This window comes from Bactrocera oleae, chromosome 2 (genome assembly GCF_042242935.1).
Source record: "Bactrocera oleae isolate idBacOlea1 chromosome 2, idBacOlea1, whole genome shotgun sequence".
NCBI lineage: Eukaryota > Metazoa > Arthropoda > Insecta > Diptera > Tephritidae > Bactrocera > Bactrocera oleae.
Window position 1 is genome coordinate 63,227,210 of NC_091536.1, and position 20,718 is coordinate 63,247,927.

Below are 20,718 nucleotides of genomic sequence, written 5' to 3' on the forward strand. Positions count from 1 at the left end.
ACTAAAGTTTTCCATACCAGGACCTGATTTTGGCCGTTCAATTTGTATCTCCGCTAACTTTATTTTATAATTTTTATGATATGATGATTATGAATACATACTTTGAGCGCCATTGCAGAGGAGAAAATATATGCTGTGGGATTAAATATTACACTCAAGGTTTATTTACAATCAATTACAAAATGCTTTAATTTAGGTATATTCGCAATCAAAGCGTGTAACCACCTTGATCCGCCCAGTGCACGCGCCGACTTTCAAGGTAGTCTAAGCTCTCTTTGATCTTGCGGTGTTCGTCATCCATCATCGCCAGACGTTTGTACTTCTGTATGACATAGCAACAGCTGAACATTAGGGCGACTTGAAAGATTAACCAGAATATCAGTAACGCTATGAGAAGGCTCTGATTCAAGCAAAAGTTATCCAATTGCATGTGATCTAAAGAAAATGAAATGAAAAGAAAAATTAAATCACAAAATTCGATAAGTTGATTTTATTGCCGACACACCAATGCCTGCAATCAGCAAGATGCCACGCTCGCCGTAAATGAAACTGTTGCTGTTGACTTGATCGGGACCACGCACGTGCAAATTAAAGTTCAATGGTAGTACGCCCAAATCCTGCATAGACATATTTTTCGCATTTAAATCACGCGTTAAATTCATCTGCTCAATCTGATCTTCAGCGACATCCATCACTGTCGAGACGTAGACGGGATTTTGTACTTTGAAGCGCGTGGAGAGTGGCGGCAGCGCATTCTGTTCTTGCACCTGACGACGGCGTCTCACACGATTGTTCGGAGCGTTGCTCAAGTTTTTGCTCTCATCGGTGCTGCTGTAGCGATAGCAATTATCCTCTGGACAACGTTGCATACAAAAGCGTATTTTTACGTCGAAATTCACCAATGAGGAACCGGCAAACTTAAAAGCGTGAAAACGTGCGCGCAGCTTATTTTGTGTGGTTGAGCGTATACGCTCTAGCGCCGGAAATACCGTTACATCGACGGGACAACCGCGTTCATCGATCAGTTTTACGAAATTTTGATTATCCTGCGTTTTGGCGATTAACGAAGTTGCGCGAAAATCGGGCAGAGGCGGCAGTACATAATTGACTAACTGTTGCTGGTGTGGTGAGTATTCAGCAATGATTTGCAGTTCTAGATTTTGCCCAATTTGCACGTCGTTCGTTTCGTGTTGATGTGAGAGATCAACAATTTGTAGCGTTACCTTCGGCAGCAGTGGCACGTCTGTGCTATTGAAGAGCAGTGAACCCTCATTTGGTAGCGTGCTGTGATGATAAAAAAATCAAACAGAGTTAAGTTAAATACAGATTGTAAGATTGATTGGAAACTATTGACCACTTTTGGTGATCGAACCATTTTGAGCTGCTGATTAATCTGCTTAAAGTGTCTCATTAATTTGATCCTAATTTCTGTCAGTTCGGAAGGCTCTTTGAACTCAAACTTTTGCATTGCTTGTTGTTTTTTTAATTACTGTCACAATCACAAAGAAAGTGCTTCATGCTCTTTTTCATTTTCCAAGCAACTGCGAATATGTCTATTTAGATCGAATTCAATCTGTTGGACATGTATTCTCATTGACCCATGTGCTGTAATTATATCTACTAGTTTCAAAAGATTTTACTTAAACTTTCGAGCAGATCTTCTGTTATGGATAAGCTATTTATAGGTTTTAGTTGCTTAGCCACCCTGTGTGACTCCGAGATGACTTGTCGCATCCAAATAATTAAGCCTCAGATTCGTTAAGATACCCAGGTTCTCACCAATTCGTCCGCCTACTTCTATGTTTTGGTGTCCGGGACACTAATATAAGAGACAGCTGTCAGTATATTTGGGCACTTGGCTTTCATAAAATGTAAACCTTGCCTGTTTGCATGTTTACTTCCTACTCTAACTCTTCTGGACGGTAATTTCACTTGCTAATTCTTGTCGAAGTATAGGGCAATGGTCGAAAAGCTCGAACATGTACCCGGATGCTATGCAAGATAACTCTTTTAATAAAGGGTCTGAAATTCTATAGTCCGGACTCTTAACTTCATTCCTATATGGTGTCTATCCTATGACTCCTACTAAATACTTAACCTCAGAATATGTTAGTTAAAAAGAAATTTTTGCTGAAATTCTTTAGAGAAAGCCTTTATCCGGTTGTTTACCAACACAGTCTACAAATACCTCCGCAAACTGATAATCCGTAATTAAAAAAAATTCGTCGACATACTCACAAAATATTTAAGAAATTTTAAAGTTATACTCAACGCCGACTATGTGGTATGGAAACAGAACTCGGTTTACTATCGTGAACTGATTAAGTTAATTTTAGTTATTATTAGGATCGAAAATAGGGGTATTAAGACTTTTTGAATCCTCGAAAGAATCTAAAATATTTGAGTTTGGTTTAATTAGACATCATTTTATTTGGTTCAAACTTTGTAGCCCGGGTGGGATGTCTTGTAATTTTTATTTGGTACAATTCGCTGGTATCAGAGTTTTAGGATTAAGAATAAGAAGAATTGATTCAAATTTCATTGGCAAGACTCTTTTTATACTCGAACGGCACTCTGGAACGGTTTAGTTTCTTCGACCGTATACATATTTTAAACCAAATAAAATACAAAATAGGATTCGTAAACAAAATTATGAATATTGTAATAAATGTTGATGTTGCTTGAGAATGCTTTAGAAAAACATAGAACTAAGCTTTGCTCAACACATTTTCCACTTACTGTTGTGCAAACTCCAATGACGACTCCAATGCTATGGCATTCGGTACATCTTCGCCATCCAACTCATCCTCATCGTTGCCATCCTTTTTAAGGCCATCTTCGCGCATCGTTGAATTGCTCATTATGCAACCGACTTTAATGAGACGGTCGCCTTGTGTTTGCACGTTCGGATTATTTTGAATTACAACCAGAGCGGATATGAAGGTTCTGCAATACACCGTAAGTAGTAGTAATTGGTAATTTAGAAAGAAAAAATGACAAACAATCCAAAAATACCAAATTATTACTTTGCTTCGATGATTGCGAATGAAGCGAATATGGACACACACTTACTTACCTCTGATATGCTTTGGTGACTTCGTAGGCACGCAATATGCCACAGCGATTCTCTTTGACCTCGGTGCCGATCGGCAGGCGTAACACGGTGCTTTTGGTGCCGTTGCCCTGCGCCATACAGTGCTTCGAGTGCATATTCACATACATTTTGCCGTGAAACCAATCTTTTGGCGTGTACTTGATGGCCATTTCGTCTTGTGTGCACAGCACCTGCACTGTGTGGGGGAAAGGGAATCGGATGAGATGGTGAGTTATAAAATGTATTTGTGTATTTAAAATTTTTATTCTATGAGTTACCATCCAAGCATTTGACGCGACGCATGTAGACAGATTTCTCACGCAACTTCAAACTGCGCGGCCCCATGGAGATTATGTCCTCAGAGTGCAGCAGACATTCCGAATTGGTTAGATCATGTTCAAAGTAGAATGACACACCCTGGCAGTAAAATTCCGTCTCATGCGAACAGTATGCCTGGCACTTAAATGAAAAAGATCACTAGTTCATATTTTTTAATTTTGATTAAAAACAAGAAAAAACGTTAACTTCGGTTGCACCGAAGCTAAAATCAAATAAAAAAGTTTGGTCGTTCAGTTTGTATGGAAGCTATATTCTACTCTGGTCCGATATTGGCGATTTCATCAAATGAATGGCTTATGGAGGAGAAAAGAACGTGTGCAATACTCCAGATCGATATGTCAAAAACTGAGGGACTAGTTCGCGTATATACAGACAGACGGGTAATGCGTAAAATGAATCTGTTCGTCACGCTGATTATTTATATATATATTTTATTAAGGGTCCGATGTTTCCTTCTGGGTGTTACACACTTCGTGGCAAACTTATTATACTCTGTTCAGGGTATACATGTAAAAAAGAGGTTCGGAATAGGCAGTACCGAATATTAGATGCTTTAAAAATCACATATGTACCATAGAGTTAACATTTCTTGGAAAACTCGCTCTTCAGATATAACATTTTGAGTGACTATTTCGAAGTCAAGTGATAAAAAAGAAATTCTTCAGTTAATTTTATCGTGTCGTCCGATCCACCTTAACGCAAATCAACTCAGTCGATCCCAAAACTATCCACTGAATTGTCAAAGGGAGGCTGTAGGAGATGTTAAAAGTTGGAAGAGAAATACTTGTATAGCCCCAGCATATTTTTTGACAATGTGTCAGACGATATCATATATCGATAACTTTAATATATGAACGGAGTCTTTCAGTATTACATGAGTTACGGGGAAAAAAAGTCGGTCAACATTGTCTTATATTGCTCGCTATTGATGAATACTACCACTATATCACAATCCGCATCAAACGGTTAATTTTTGGTAATGCATTTTGCACACGTTCTTTTTTACCCAAAAGGATGCATATCGATATCGGGTGCTTGTGTAGAAAGCTTTTAGAGTTGAAGAAATATCTTCAAGAAAGTTAACATGGGTTATTGTTCAAGGTTATGATACAATCTCCAAAGAAATTGTTCAGATCGGATCACTATAACATATATGTATGTAGTTGCCAAACTAAACGATCGGAATCAAGTGATAACGAGATATCTTTACCAAATATGACATGGCAACGGTGCAATCTCCGAAGAAATTACTTAGATCGAGTTATTTTTGCATATACCTAGCTGCCATACAAACTGACCGAAAAAAGGAAATTCTTACGATTACACTCTCTGTGAAATAACTTCTAAGGGCATAAAAATTCTTGAATTTAAGGTCTAATCCTGTAAATACCGAAGTTGGTACTGCTGATGATTGTGTAATCAGGAATTGTATTATTGTTTTAAATTTTTAGGCATGCAAATTCGGTGTTGCCATATCAGAATAATACTAGTAAATATGTATCTCAATTTGTACTTATTTTTTAAGTCAACGTACCCAGTCATATTAATTGTCAAGCATAGATAAAGTATTTTACATATATATTTTATCAATTTAGTGTATCTAACTGAAACATCGTTTGTAACATGATATATGTTTGTATCTATTCTGTATATACATATACCTATATGTACACATGTACCCATTAATTTACACTGAGTTCCCAAACAATTTCCAATCGATTGTATCATCATCAATCAATGCACGAATTTCTCCACTTTTTACAACTGAATCTCAACGTTTTTTCGAAAATCAATACTCTGCTTAACAAAATAACACACCTCTTTTTGGGTTAAACCCAAATACTTTGCTTCCGCATAGATGAAGCTACTGTTCGCATACAATTCGTATGAACAGTTATCGTTCTCGATCGGTCGTTCGTAACATTGATTTTCCATGTATTCTTCATCGTAGGGTGCAGCCCGGAAAGCATCGGGTTGTATCATTTTATCTTTATCACTCAGTATGCAACGGCCTAATGTATTCTGTTGCAATTGTTGTTGGGGTTGTTGTTGTTTTAGACTGTTACTCGCATGTTGCTCAGGTGGTACATGTTGACTGAATCTGTTTAAATAAAAAATTAGAAATTTAAAAAAGTAATTGCGGTTAACATGATTTGTGGCATCTGTGTAATAAAAAGCATACAAATGTATGTGCGTGTGTGTATGTTTGAATGTAAGCACCAATGTTTGGATTATGTTGTTTAACAATAGTTCTTTGTATTTTTTAATGCTTAACCTTATTTACGATTACATTTGTGGAGTGGGATATTTTTTAACCCTTTTAGCTAGCCATATGGATTTTAAGATATTAAAAATATTATGAAGGAAGGTAATATGGTTGTGAACAAATTTGTGACAGACTCAAAGCGCTTTGTTGCCTTTTCAAAGTTTTTTCGATCAATACTTAAGAATAGTTATGCATTCCAGTGGACCGTTGCTCTCAACTGTTAAAGTGGGATCAGTTTTTGGATAGACCTTTTAACCTATCCTAACCTAAACCGGCAGAATTCTATTACTAACTAACATAACCTACAAAACCTATAAACTTTCGTGAATGTTTACTCTGCATATACTTAAAAAATTGGATTGTTTTTTACCAAATTCTCAAGTTGGTTTGGTTAAAAATAAATTATTAACTCAGTTCTTATGGTCTTGAAACTTGGCCTGAAAGCTATCACAATTGATTTATGGTGTGAATGACTGCTGACGGTACTCTTTGAAAAGGCCGTTTATGACTACAATTAGCAAACACCTTCTATAATATTTGATTTTTCTAGCACCAAAGTTTGAACTAACAACTCATCGCATAATAGTCAGATCATCAGCACAGATCACTTGTGGTTATACCACTATTATTCCCACGACAGTCGGGTGCGCACAACCGGAACGGATTCGAATATTTAACCGACAAAAACTAACAACTCAGCAGGATTCTTCAAATTATTTGGGGTATATTTTTTGCTGCTACAACAACCATATATTTATTGTGTAATCTGGACTATACGCTCCCACCAAAATTAGACTAGTACTACCTTTATATTCGAATATCCAGATACATCTCTATATTGTGTGATCATGCGGAGAGTCTGGATATCAATTAATATTCATCGCTGATTTATAGATATAAACATTTTGACTTTGGTTACGATGTACCTCAGCTGAGTTTCTGTCTGATATTCAGAGATAAAAGCTGCTTCTGGGAGATCTAAATGAAAGTTAAAGTCTATGGTGGTAAAGAACTAAACTTGACCCTTTGTGTTACATTATTTTATCGCAATACATAAACCAATTTCACTGTGCCGAGTTTACCGATTATAATTGAGTGAAATATCGTTTCGACCAATAATTGGCATCAAAAACCATAAATTCTTTGCTCAAAACTGCGAATTTCTCAGTATATTTTATATAAACATCATATACTTGAACATAAATGGCATATATCATAATTTTACATCATAACATAAGAAATATTACTTTCTTGACCCGATAATTGTTTGAGAACCATGCTTTTCATAATGAAGACAACTTTGTCCGAAGTTTCACATTCACATTTGACATTCTTGCGTTCGATTTAAATTTTCTACCAACCATATTATGATTTAATATTCTTCATAATTTATGTATGGTTCCATGACAGTCTACGTAACTGAACGGGTCTGGATTCTATTTGGCCAAATACTGTAAAATCAAAAGCATTTCTCAATATTATTTAATTATTAATGAATTGGAACATTTTTTCTTCCACAACAACTACAATAGTACTGTAAGACTATCAGATAATTGTCATTTCTGGTTGTTTATGTGAATTCTGAAAACTCTAATTCTTATTTATAATACAACACTACAGACTGACTCTCCTGAAATAATATGTTTCTAAGCTCTATCCAAGTAACTTCTTGAGTCTTGATTGTAAACTTACGTTGTCTTTTAAATATGTACTACATAATAAGAGTTCTGTAGTAAAAAAACCTCTCAGTCTTGCTTAAGCTAGGCAACTAGTCCACTCAAACTGCGGAAAAAGTTAAATTGTTACGGTTCTTAAGAAATTTGAGCAGCTAACTACTACTAAAAGGTCGCAGCTATTAATTTCTGATTTAGAAACTGGAAAGTATGCGTATACTGAAATTAATAAAACCAAGTCAGATGCGGTCAAAAATCAAAACGCTGTTTTTTTTGTTTCCTGCGACTATTGTGAAACGGTGCACAATGAATGCAATCCGGAGGTTTAACAGTATATGTTAATAGAACTTTTTTAACACTTTTTAAGCTTCTATGTTAAAAAATTCCTCGTAATAGGAAGTATTTATGATGTGATCATTAACAATACTTGAATTTTCACCCTAATCATTATCGAGGACAAATTGTCACAAAACCTGTTAAAATCAGAAACATCAGCAACCCACTTTCCTTGTCTTTCCTGTATGTGTACAAACTAGATGTAGACGCTGCAGCTTGGCGTTCTGTTAGAACAGCAGTGCTCTGAAATAATTTTGGTATCGATCACTTATACCTCGATCGTCAATCTGCTGTTTCCATAAAAATTAGTTAGTTGAAACAAACAGAGACATCACTTGCTGATCGCACAAAATCGTTTTCGTGAATCTGTGTGGGCGATGGGAGGTAGGTAAATAAAATGTGACCTTGGCAATTGTGTGATTCGTGAAACGCGATTTCGTCTGATTAACATATGTATATCAAATAGGTACCTATAAATGTATATATATATTTCTCAAGTACATAAATAGTCTCGAACTTGCCTACAATTCGTATAATTAAACAATTTATTAATTTACAAATAGTAAAATGCAAATCACATTTGAATTGAAGATGAGCAAATATTCGCAAATAATTATTATTAAAATAAAATCAGTGAAGCTTAGCAAAACATATACGAGTGAACAAATAGCGGGCTTAAATGAGTTACTGCATCGAATTCACGTCGCATATAAAAATTCAAGCAGTATTAAATAACCGCTAAACAGCTAACTAATTGTGATTGCAATGAGCTCATACCTGACCAACAACAACAATGCTGTGTATGATTTTCCATTTTCATCATCAAATATATAGTCGATAAAGCCATAGAACTCCCATTTAGAATTTCTTTTTGTATTGTGTCGGTTTCGCTGGAATTTACGCACCTTCCACCGCCCCTGTACATATATACGAGTACCGTGTGATAAATCAGATATTTATTTAAAAGCTCATGGTTTTCGGAGGAAATTAATATGAATGGGGAAATACTCGTATTTTGACGAGTTACATTCTCGATTTATGAACTTTGGGTTTTGGTTTGGGTTTAGTAGCGCCAGTAAAAGATTTATCAGCAGAGAAACCCCATAACATCTATAGAATGCGTTTGGAACTTTGGAGAATTACAGTTGGTGTGAATGTTCCTGTTGTTGTAAAAACATAAAAAGTAACTAAAACAGTTTTAAGGAATTATTGTGAGATGACAATTCTTTGTTGGACATATACCTGGTAGTTTTCGGTTACATAGACTCAACTATTGTGGTAGCGGGCATTTGGTATGAATAAGTTGTGGCTGTCGAAATCTTAACAGAGATTTGGGGTAATATTTCACTTATGGTTAACATCTATATGATATCTAAACGATTTAACAAGTTATCAATCGTCTCCGAATGGCTGTGAAATTTTATAAAAATCTTTTAACCTTTTCTGGGACCGAGAGCTTTCCTCTAAGGGGTCGATTTTTTATATGACAGATTCTTTCAGAGTGAATGAGTACTAAAACGATCGAAGTGAGTATTTCCTTCCAGAAAGGTTTTCGAATCTGCGTTGTCATCTAAACATTATTAGGTAAAGGAATTACCAGGATATATTACTCAATTTTAATTTCGATAAACATTCCATTTTTCGGAAATAAAATTCCGAATAAGAAAATAAAATTTGGAATTGTTTGAGTTGCCAGCTCATAACCGAACTCCATTGTAAATATTCAATTTGTATGAGGAGGTTTCAAGTGAAATTAATATATGATATTAAATATAATATTGTTCGAAGAAGTGGATTTTCTTTGTAATGTAATTTCAACAATTTATAAAACTACCCCCGTACTCCGTACCAAAAAATACACACATACCATCCTCACAATGACTCACCTTTCACGATTATTACGGTAGGATGGCGCAAACGATGCAGAGAGACATTTGAATTCACTTTCAAAAAGACACCTTTCGGCGCATTCCCGTCGCGTGACCAGCGTTGCTATTGTCTTCTTTCCCTGAAACACCAGACTCGTACCGGGAATTTTCGTCAGCGTCCATTTGCGTTGTTTGCACACCTCGGGCACTACAAAAGTCAAAGGAAGTGGTAAATAAGCAGAAACATCAACAAGCAAATGCAAATAGCGGTTTAGCAATTTCCAAGTTAATAAATGATATTAGCTTCACTTCGTTTTTTCCACGTCATTCGTCACTCACCCTTCAAACAGGATTTCTCATAGAAAACCGCTTCAGCATCCGCTACCAACGGCAGTTCATTGGCTATCGCTTGATAGCGTGGCTGACGCTCAAAGTACGAATAGCCATAGCATTCGTTTGTGTCCAGCAGATGGACATAGGCAATACAATCGCTGTCCTCATTACATAAGCGCCAACAAATGGCGCTCGCGGTTTCGAAGGCTATCGCCAGTTCGTGACTTTGACCATCTGTCGCACCTACAACGCTGTAACTTTCGCGTCTGTAGCGATTGCGATCCTTAAAATTATACGCCGGCGAGTAAATGAGATTTTGTTCGGTTAAATATTCCAGTGGCGGCCGGAAGCCAACAATTTTCTGTAGGCGCATTTGATAAAGTGGACACTTGAGTAGTAGGGCATCTGAAAAGAGACAGGGAGAGTGTTGTTAAGGCGAAGTTCATTGTCACCATAATAGTTAATCAATGGCTATGTATAAATTTGAGTCAATTGGAAAAAACTACATCAGAAGCTAATAAATAATCTTGTTAGAGTAGCTAGCAGGCTGAGATGTTTAGGAGTACATTAGCTACATATTGACTCCAGTCATAAATCTCTGATAATTTGTTGACGCCTTTTCTGAACAGCACGGTTGAGGTCTTCACTTTACTGATTCTGCTGTTCAATATTTAAAAAATATAGGAAACACTTTGTTGGTGGAAAGATAATATGGATGATTTCTCACGAAAAGGTTTAAGCTATGACCAAGGTACTCTTTGCGATAACTAGATTAGGTCGCATTTGCCGGACCGAAGTTCATTTAATAGTGCTCTTAAGCCCGAAGGAATATGTTTCTTTGATTATTAGCTGCCTTCGATTCACCCTTTCTCAGCTCGATATCTTTGCGCACTGCTCACTTGTCAAACAATTTATATGTATTATAAAAGCCACAACGAAGTTATCAAGTTTCATTGATACAAGAAAGTATGCGGACATCTAGCTAAGGTAGTATAACCGCCATCTTCAATTGCTAAATGAGCATACGTTGCCCCGAAAACCATACACACCAACACACCTTCCACATCAAACAACACAATCTACATCACACATCACCGACACGCAACATTCACCTCACACAACGACACCACCATCCAGGATAACCCAACACACCTGGCGATCACCCCACCAACCATCAACGAAACTATCGACATGTTAAGCGGCCGGCCCTTTTTTCGTTTCCAATTCGAAGCGAACACACGGTCAACGTTTATCAAATATCGTCAAATTATTCTCAAAACTAAACAAACAAAAATTGTATTTCCTTTTACAACTTAGGAATTAAATTAAGTATGAGTTGTTTACAAAAAATGTAAGGATCAAAACTAAGCTGAATTAAGAATTTCCTCATCAAAGAAAGAAGCGTAACAAAATTGCATATGGTTCAGAAGAAGAGTTTGTTTGAACATTTGGTATAGTTTGTTTGATTCACTGCTGTCCAACTTTCAAATGAATCGCCCGAGAATGAGTGGGGATTGAACCATAAGCAGAGAGGATAAGTAAGATCCCAAAATAGATCTGGCAGATTTTTAGCTTAATCGCACTGCTAATCCCGGTGTTGCCTAGTTTTTGATCAATGGGTTGATCGTTTGAAATATTGAATTAATTTTTTGTACCACTATAGTCCTTTTAAGTCCTCCCGCTTAATTGTCCCCCGGTTAATTGATTTTCCCACTTATTTAAATAACCTGATCGGTGATTACATGGACATTTTCCCGCGTAATTGAACCCGGTTAATTGGTTAAAATGTGTATATTGGAAAAAAAAATCCCTTTAATTTCCCCCGGTCAATTGCACAAAAAACTTTCGTTAAAAAAATAATTTGACATTGCCGCACATATATGTTTCGCAGCATTTGTGATAAGCAGCAGTTGGCATCTCTGAAAAGCAGTTGAAAACCTATGTATGTTTATTATTGATGATATTTTGGAGGATGATGATTTTATCTCTGGTGCTGATGTTGAGGATCAATAGAAAGAAAATGATCCTCCGCCAGTTCTCGAAGTTTTAAAATACATGCAATGCGCTTGCTAAACGAGAAAAAGGAAAGCAACTAATTTTTTTGACATCTGTCAAACTTGATAGTTTAACCTTCATAAAATTTATGACTGACTTTGGTTCGGTTGAGTTATTTCATTGCTTCGGAATTTCAGTCCAACCAAGCTTATATTGGTTGGAAATTTGAGTTACCTTATTTTTGATCGGCTTATGTAGCGCACTTGAAAAATCAGAGAAAGAGGGTAGGGCGCACGAGTAATTTAAAAAAAAAAATAAAGTTTTCTCTTAGCTTCTAACTCTATTCTATATCATATATGGTATCAAAACATTTAATATAAAGCTATATATATAACCCAATGAAAATAAGGGGAGAAGGAAATTAGAACACTCATACGCCCGGCAGTTCTGTTGTTACTTGAGTAACTTCAATTAGTCAGCTTTATACCCTCAAAAAAGCAGAACATTTTCTCTCTATACCTTGCTATTAAATCTATCATCATTTAAGGTACTCAATATAGTTTTTATCATAAAACATTTTTTATTGGTCTGGCCTTGAAGTCACAGCGTACATATCAAAAGCTACATACTAACTCATAGAATATCATTACAAAGTTTAAAACTTTTTGTTGTAGAAATAAAGCAATTTTATTGTGTGGAGTATGCATGCAAATAAATTAGTTGTAGACAATTAGATAAGAGCAAGCGAATATCTAAATGAAGATAAGTTTTTTTGAACTCGCAACAAATTCTATTTGTAGATCTAACTAAGCAGTTAAAAATACATTTTGCTTTAATTAAGCATGTGTAGTTCATATTTATTTGTGTGTGTGTATGTAAGTTAAATTTAAACTTTAGACAGAAAATAAATAAAATGATTGATGGCAAGTCTTGTGCCCAGAACTCTCATTGAAACAGTTTCCATAGTGTTGTTGTTTTTCTATAAACTATAAAAGAACAAAGAAAGTTAATTCGGTTCCACCAATACTTTCTTACCTCAAATATTAAATTGTATTTCAAAATTTTTATTTCCGGCCGCTAAATGGAATAAGTTGCTATTTCCTTTAGGTACCAAAAAAAAATGAAAGTTTCGACTAGAATAATATATTAGATATATAGGGGGATATATAATCCAGCGGTTGTAATGCCATGTCAAATTTTAACTAACGAATAATGAATAAATGAATACTTTTGGATCATGATCTCTAATACATTTACCTGAAAAACGTAGTAACAATGTCTCATTTGGCTACAAAGGGACAGAAGTCTAAAATAAATGCTAGAATGATCATATTCGTTGATCAAAATTATATGGAAAATCAACAATAAAAATCCCATTTCGAATAATCATTTCAATTGACTTGATCTAGGATGTGCCCTAAGAAACTATAACATTTCAAAAGTGGTCTTACCATTCGTCCAGGCAACGTAATTTTTTTGTTTTTGAAATCAAAAAATTTCAAACAGATAGAAACTTCTCTATAAAAAACTTTAAAAATAATATTTTTTCAAATTTATGTAGTTCGAAAATGAATTAAAGTTTCAAACATGTGGCAACCGGGCTCATAAATATCTGCGAATTGTATATATTTTAAACTTGTCTATTTTAATGTCAATATTCTAATATTTTATTTATGTTATCAATGTATTTATATTGAATAAAATTTCAAACAGATGGCAATCTTTTTGAAATATTTTTAGACGTAAGCACTTATGCGCTTCTTTATCGTGTTAACTTTTTAAAAAAGTTCAAAAATTCAAAGTAGATTAAATTTCTTTCGCCATATATTTTCTCTATTCTACTATCGTGTCTAAAGAAATTTTCATTTAAATTGCACAAAATTTTCATACTTTATAATTGTGAAAACCAATCTTAACGAATGTCTAGATTATTTGAATCTAGGGGTGTTGTTAGTAAAATAGAGAATGAATGAATTTTTAGCTGAACTGTTGTGACTGCGGTCATGGAAACTTTGCAATGTTGTTGGTGAACTGCTTGTTGATAATAGTATCTAGACTTGCTGTTACTATTTTAATGGTTTCTTTAACATAAAGTTTTCTACTTTGATGCTCTTTGAATATTTCGCAATTGTACGTGGTGAGAAGGAATACCAATTTTTCTTGATAGTCAATACGCAGTATTTGTTTAACCTTAACCGTTAGGATACATACTAAAATGTGTTGAGTCGATGCATCAGAGATATTGAATTCCTCGCTGTTTCTCTGAAGTCAACGCGACAATTTTTAAGCATTGTTTCATTAACTTTTTCGATGTTATCGTTGTTAACAGAGGTGGATGGACGGCAATAGGGAAATTTTTGATGACTGGCGACCTTCTATGAATGCTTTGTGCCACTCAAATACTTGTGTTCGTAGTTAAGTAAGTGAAGTAGTAGATTCCATTGGAAGCACAAAGTTTCATGTAAACTCGTAGTTGAACTTTTTCCATGGTAACAATTGCCAGACAAACTTTTCGCGTCGTAAACAAACAGCTGTGAAACACACAATAATTGGCGTATGGAGATCAAACTTCACACAAACATAAAAAGAGTTGTACCAATCTAGGTAATTTTTGTTTATTAATTTGGTTTGCGTGGGCAGTTAAGTGTAGTCCGAGTCAAATTTGATCATATGGTAACAGGTGTGTATAGAAACCGTTGGGAATTTTAAAATATAAAAATTCGCAGGTGTGGAGAGTCCAATTGTCAAAATTTTGTTTATGATGTTAATATGCATGCCCCTGAAGTACGTTAAAATTGTCAGCTCTATTCATTGCTTTGTCTGTAGCAGCCGCTAAAGTTGGACTTATTTTTATGAGCTTGATAACTTTCGTTTGTTAAAAGAAATAGATCAAAGAATTTTTTCGTGAATTCTTGGCCAAAAACAATACAAAATACTGTGCCAAAGACTCCATACTCGCCAGACATGGTTCCGTGTGACTTTTTTCTATTTTCAAAAATTGAAATAAGCGCTGGTATAAGTGCATAATATCGAATGGGGACTATTTTGAAGGCGACAACAATAATGTAGACGAATAAATGAATATTTTTGAACACACCTTGTATATTCTAACTTCTGTTAGTCCTGATGATCTTAAAGTAGATGCTTTCAACAATAAATTCTGTAAGTATGTATGCAGTATTTGGCATACTAGGGTAAGCTGTTATCAAAAATAAGTATCGGCGGCCAACAATACGCCGAATAACGATCACTGAACCCCGAAGGCAAATTTTAATACTACAATCTTCGCATACATATCAATATATATATGTTTCATCTCTCACGAACACAGTCCTTGCTTTTCTCGATTATATATTTAGATCATGTCATTATTTAATTTAGTTGCCATTGTGTATAATTTTCTGCTCGATTGCAAATTCCAATTTGTATTTGACTAATAACTAACACTTTTAAATAAATGGTCAACCAAATGCATAATTACCGAAAATTTCGAATAAAATCAAATATAACTTACGGCAGTTGATGTGCAACAATTGCAGGTAGCAAAGCAGCAACACTGTGGCGAGTAAGCCTTTGAAAGGCTGTCGCTGTATCAATGTGGACAGACGCTGCTGTGCTGCTAGTGGCATCGATGACTTTGGCATTTTGGTGATTACGGTCGTTTGAGCTGCACATATACTATATTGCACTATGTGATTGTATGTATTTGTGTGCTCGTGCATGAATTTCTGCCTTCAATTTCAACACTGAACACTTATTGATTAAAAGTTGCACAAACGCAGTCGACATTCAAAACTAAATGATGATACCAATAATGATTTGCAAACACAGAGCTCATGCATACACCCACATAAACTCAAATAAATGTTAGCTAGTGTGTGTGAGAATTCACAATTTGACAAAACTAACGCACATACACACTCGTTTGCAATAAATTTAGAATTACAATAGAATTTACGGTAAGAATTGTATTTGCTAAATGGTGCACAATCAACCGTTAATGGGTTAAATATTTATATTTATATATTTTCATGTAAATATGTATATATGTAGATTTGTATTATATTTGTAAATTTGGCACAATTAGCACTTTGGATTCGTAAAATGGCAGTCACGTGTGTAAATATGTAATATTGTAGATAAATGTTTACTCTGTACATTTATATTAATACAAATGTATATATGTGCTGTTGTTTTCATGTGTGTCGTTGTTACATGCACTCGATATTTGTTGGTACATTTAGGCCTTTTTTGTTGTTGTTTATATGATAACAAATATTCTATTTGCAACAATTATATACATATATCTATGCCATTTATATATTAATGTATATCTGTTTGCCATATAAAATTTTGTGGGTGTTTGCGTCGGCTCGAATTTACCGTGATTTCACAAGCACTTTAAATAAATTCCACAAGCAATTAGCTTTTAACTAAAATCGTATGATTATACTCTTGAGAATTGAATAAATATGCCGTTATGCAATTATAATGTAATCGAGATTGCATTGTTATTTTAACTGATATTTAAAATTCTGATTGATTTAAGATAAAGACAAAAGTATTACATTCAAAAAACATTATGGGTGTGCGAATCCTGCATATAAAATAACATATGCAGACATTTATTTTATTATTAATTTCTATAGTTTATTCATTATACACTTGCAACAAGTTGTTGCAGAGTATAATAGTTTTATTCACCTAACGGTTGTTTGTATCACCTAAAACTAATCCAGATAGATATAGGGTTATATATAAATGATCAGGATGAAGAGACGAGTTGTTTGTGCAAACTGTAACTTGAGTAAAACTTTATATATCTTAATGAAACTTGGTAAGCGTTTCGAGTTCGTAGATGGGCGATATCCACACCCAAAATACGCCATTAATCGAAAACGTATATAGTGCTATAACTAAGCCGTAAATTAAGATGCATAACTCAAATTTGGCACAACGAATCTAATTAAGGAGGTTGTTTGAAAATCTTGTGGTTGGTGGACTTGTGGTTTGAAAATCTGGAAAATAAGAGCGTGGTGCCACCCCCAATTAGTTTAATGTATATATGTCCAAACCAATTAAGCTATAACAATTTTACATTCTACAAACATTGTCAGCCCTTCTTACAATAGTCTGAAAGTAGGGGTAATGGGATAATAGCCCCGCCCACTCCCCCTATACCGGTTTTGTTTAAAACTACTAAAAGTGTGATAAATCAATAACTTAAAAGTTATAGCGCCTATAAGCGAGCGTCTCGTAGTAGAAGGCGCTGTTATTACATAACGTTTTTAAACTGTTTTTGAAAATTTTCTCATCATTTGGGAAATTTTTTTTATCGCTAACATTTCATTTTACAGTCCGATTTCTACTTAAAAAATGTCACTTTTTAACCATTTTATTATTTGAACGAAATTGTTTAATCCTTGTTCCAACCAGAATGACAAGCTCACAGTATATAATAATATTTTTGATTTTTCTATTTTAGATGTTCTCAAGCGACCAAATCACCGGGGCTAATTCTGAGACGCTCACTTCAGTGCTAAGAAACAACAAATTTCAAAAAAAGAAAAGAAAAAACAAAATGAAATTAATTGAATTTTATTTTTTTCAAATAAAATATTCTCAAAAAATCATTAAAAAATTCAAGTTATCTTAAACTAAAGTTTATAAAAATTATACCTTACTTATTGCGTTTTTTGGGTTTTCAATTACGGGCATTTTGTGGGCGTGGCAGTGGTCCGATTCAACCCATCTAAAATACGTTTACGGAACGTTAACACTTTTCATAAAGATATCTTAATATTTATTCAAATTATCGCTTGCAAAGGTGATTTAACAGACGGACGGACTGACAGTCACACAGAATTCAACTCGTCTTATCATTCCGATCATTTATATACACATGTACTATATACAAGTATATAACTCTATATCTATCTCGGTTAGTTTTAGGTGATACAAACAACCGTTGGGTGAAGAAAACTATTATACTTTGAATGACCATGTTGCAAAAGTAAAAAAATTTAGTAGTAATTATTCATGTATTTTTAATTTTTAAATTTGTCAATATTATTCAGTAAACATTATTGCTTCAATAAAAAAAGTGATAATAAATATTGCGCCTAAAAAATTTTCATTTATTGCAGAAAAAGAATTTTTTGGAATAATTTAAAACTTAAAATTTGTTTTGTTTTTTGACTTCCAAAACCTTAAGCATCTACCAAAACAAAACTAACTTTTAAATGTTTCTGTTCTAATTTTTTAATTTTTAATTTGGTATGACTTTTTAGGACATAAAATCGTATACATATATTACAACTATACTTTTTGTATTTTAAGACTCATAATATTCGCTAATTTATTTAATTTTTATTATTTTTCAGAATTCGGACAGTCAGTTATCTTATGATTAGAGTTATTCAATTACGATTTTTAAAACATATTTTTTTCATTCATATGCATAAAACAATTTTTTGGTTATATAAAATAATAATTTTGAAAGATTTCAAAAGAATTTGGTCACTATTATTTACACATTTTGGTATCTCTGTATTTTCAAGTTTGTTTTTATTTAAAATACATTTTTTAAATTTTTAATTATTGATATAATTTTTTTCCGTTATTTTTCGATTTTAAATGAACTCATAATTTAATGGGTTTACACTGAAAACAAATATTTTTTTGCGTTTATTTATATTTTTTACACCTCAGTAGTTTTAAAACTTTTTTAAAAAAATATACTCTTTAACACAATTCTTGGCCGTTGCACGCACACTTTTCTTAATTAGCTCACTTCGCACCGATTAAATATTGATAATTATGCAATCGCAATTAGTTATCATTTCGCTTTTAGCTATCGCATTTGGATTTTATAAAAACTTTGCAGCTAAACTTTAACAATTTTCAATTAAATAAACTTTATCGCGACGAACGCGCGCTGCGCCAGTTGAGCTTGTTAAACGTTGCGCTTTTGGCTCGCAAATAAAATTGTAAATACAAAAACACAATTTTTCAAGTTGACAATTTAATTCAAATCAAATACTTGCGCCAAACACTCAGCTCAACCAACAAACGGACACTCGCACAAGCTTGGAGCCAAACGCTCAGCGCACACTCACTTTCGTTGGCCGCAAATCGCGCTCACTTTTAACGGCGCTAACAATATTTCCATATAATCCATATATATGTGTATTAAAATTTATTTGTTTATTTACCTGTGAGGGGGTGTGGGTGAGCATGCCTTTGAGTGGCATCCGGCGGGCACCGGCTTGATCATGCGGCCTCCCTGCTCGCGCTCTCTGGCGTATAAGTACTCCTCTCCAGTGAGGAAATGGAACCTAGGTATGCACATTCTAATTGGTATTGGATACTCGAGCCCTGCTAACTAGCTGAGCTCAGCATCCAGTTGTGTCAATTATCTCGCTCATACAATGATTAGAGTCTAAGGTTTATGAGAGCAGGTAGATGGAGGTAAATACATTTTTAACATATTTTCAAATAAATATATACACATACACACATGTATTATTTGTATTTGTGTACTTTTCATTTTGCCTTGCGAATTTCACGCTCATGTCCAATCACTTAATGCTGGCGTAGTTGAGTATTGCGGCTGGCAGCGTAGAGGGGAGTATTAGCTAACGATTCTAAAGGGCATTATATGAGCTATTAGCATTTATATGCGCTTTTTAATTAATTACTTGAGAATTGCATGCGAGTTAGCGTACAGTGACGTTAAATAAAATTGTTAAAAGGGGCCAGTTGATGCCTTTGGTCTGACTAGAACGGTAGGTTTCTAGTCTTTTACTAACCTTAAAGTCAATAAACTTTGTAGTACAAATTAAATAATATGTAAAGTATTCAACAGAATGCATATAAAATCAGGAAAAAACGTTAACTTGATTTGGATCAGTCAGTTATAAGCTATAGTGGTCCGATCTGAACAATTTCTTTGGAGATTATACCGATGCTCAGTTGTGGTCAGACATCGGCAGTTCCAACAGATGAGCGGCTTTGTGGAGAAAAGGACGTGTGCAAAGCTTCAGATCGATATCTCAAAAACTGAGAGTAAAGTTCGTATATATACAGACAGACAGACAAAGAGATAGGCGCACATGGGTAATTCGCTTCTGTTCGTCACGTGTTTCAGTACGTTTCTTTTTGGGCGTTAAAACTTCGTGGCAAGCTTAATATACCCTTTCCAGGGTGAAATTGAATTCTAGTAGCCAAATTAAGAGAGCTTTAATATTTTATGCTATTTGATTTAATGTAAAATTAAATTAATCGACAAACGCTGATACTCCAGTTAAGAAGTCTCTCAGTCCTCCCAGCGACACTAAGTGGTCATATGCTATAGCTTCGTGGTTCTAAGGATCCCCCAAACCGAACGCCAAAGTAGATGACTTGCAGGCTTACGTAGTGTGACAGATGAGAAGGGAGGGGAGGCACAAACGAGCATGAAAATCGAACCTGTCCTTTTGAGCGTGGTCTCGACTAGAGGGATCTGTCTTGAGACTGTAGATGCTATTCGGTGGTGGGTGGAAGTCGCACTTCTGAAAATGTGTATTCTGTCTAACCTTTGTTGTACTTTTAATTTGAAAAACCGAATATATGGGCAGAACATTTCATACTCTTGCAACTTGCCAAGATGAAAGCCAAGGAAATAGCTCCAGGTGCATAATGTTTGTTAGTATTTGGGATGAAGGGCAAGTTTTCATCCCATTTTAGGCACAAAGATGATCCAGTATTAGAAAAAAACGCTCTCTCAATTTAATTAAGATAACTCACATATTGGCCGATATATGGGGTATAAAG

At 34.6% G+C, this 20,718-nt stretch overlaps 1 protein-coding gene across 5 annotated transcripts; it reads right to left on the minus strand.

Annotated features, from left to right (window-relative positions):
- Window positions 1-141: 141 nt before the first annotated feature.
- LOC106623009 (uncharacterized) lies at window positions 142-18,965 on the minus strand. Of its 5 annotated transcripts, none has more exons than XM_036368787.2 (10): window positions 18,705-18,965; window positions 15,419-15,699; window positions 9,916-10,314; window positions 9,595-9,784; window positions 5,252-5,534; window positions 3,373-3,553; window positions 3,077-3,290; window positions 2,740-2,946; window positions 506-1,284; window positions 142-435 (listed from the first exon to the last, which is right to left on the minus strand). In XM_036368787.2, exons 2-10 carry the CDS (start codon window positions 15,624-15,626, stop codon window positions 209-211), a joined length of 2,688 nt encoding a protein of 895 aa, XP_036224680.2. In that variant the 5' UTR covers window positions 15,627-15,699; window positions 18,705-18,965; the 3' UTR covers window positions 142-208. The 5 variants fall into 5 exon arrangements, with proteins under 5 accessions (XP_036224680.2, XP_069961577.1, XP_036224677.2 ...); XM_070105476.1 differs by having other exon boundaries at window positions 18,698-18,965; XM_036368784.2 differs by having other exon boundaries at window positions 18,678-18,965.
- Window positions 18,966-20,718: the final 1,753 nt, after the last annotated feature.

Bases quoted from the DNA above. Each gene is read 5' to 3' on its own strand.
- LOC106623009 (XM_036368787.2), bottom strand. From the start codon at position 15,626: ATGCACGAGCACACAAATACATACAATCACATAGTGCAATATAGTATA. The intron at 9,785-9,915 runs GTGAGTGACGAA...TGACTTTTGTAG, and splicing joins TGAGAAATCCTGTTTGAAGG to TGCCCGAGGTGTGCAAACAA. The intron at 5,535-9,594 runs GTGAGTCATTGT...TTATTTAAACAG, and splicing joins TACCGTAATAATCGTGAAAG to ATTCAGTCAACATGTACCAC.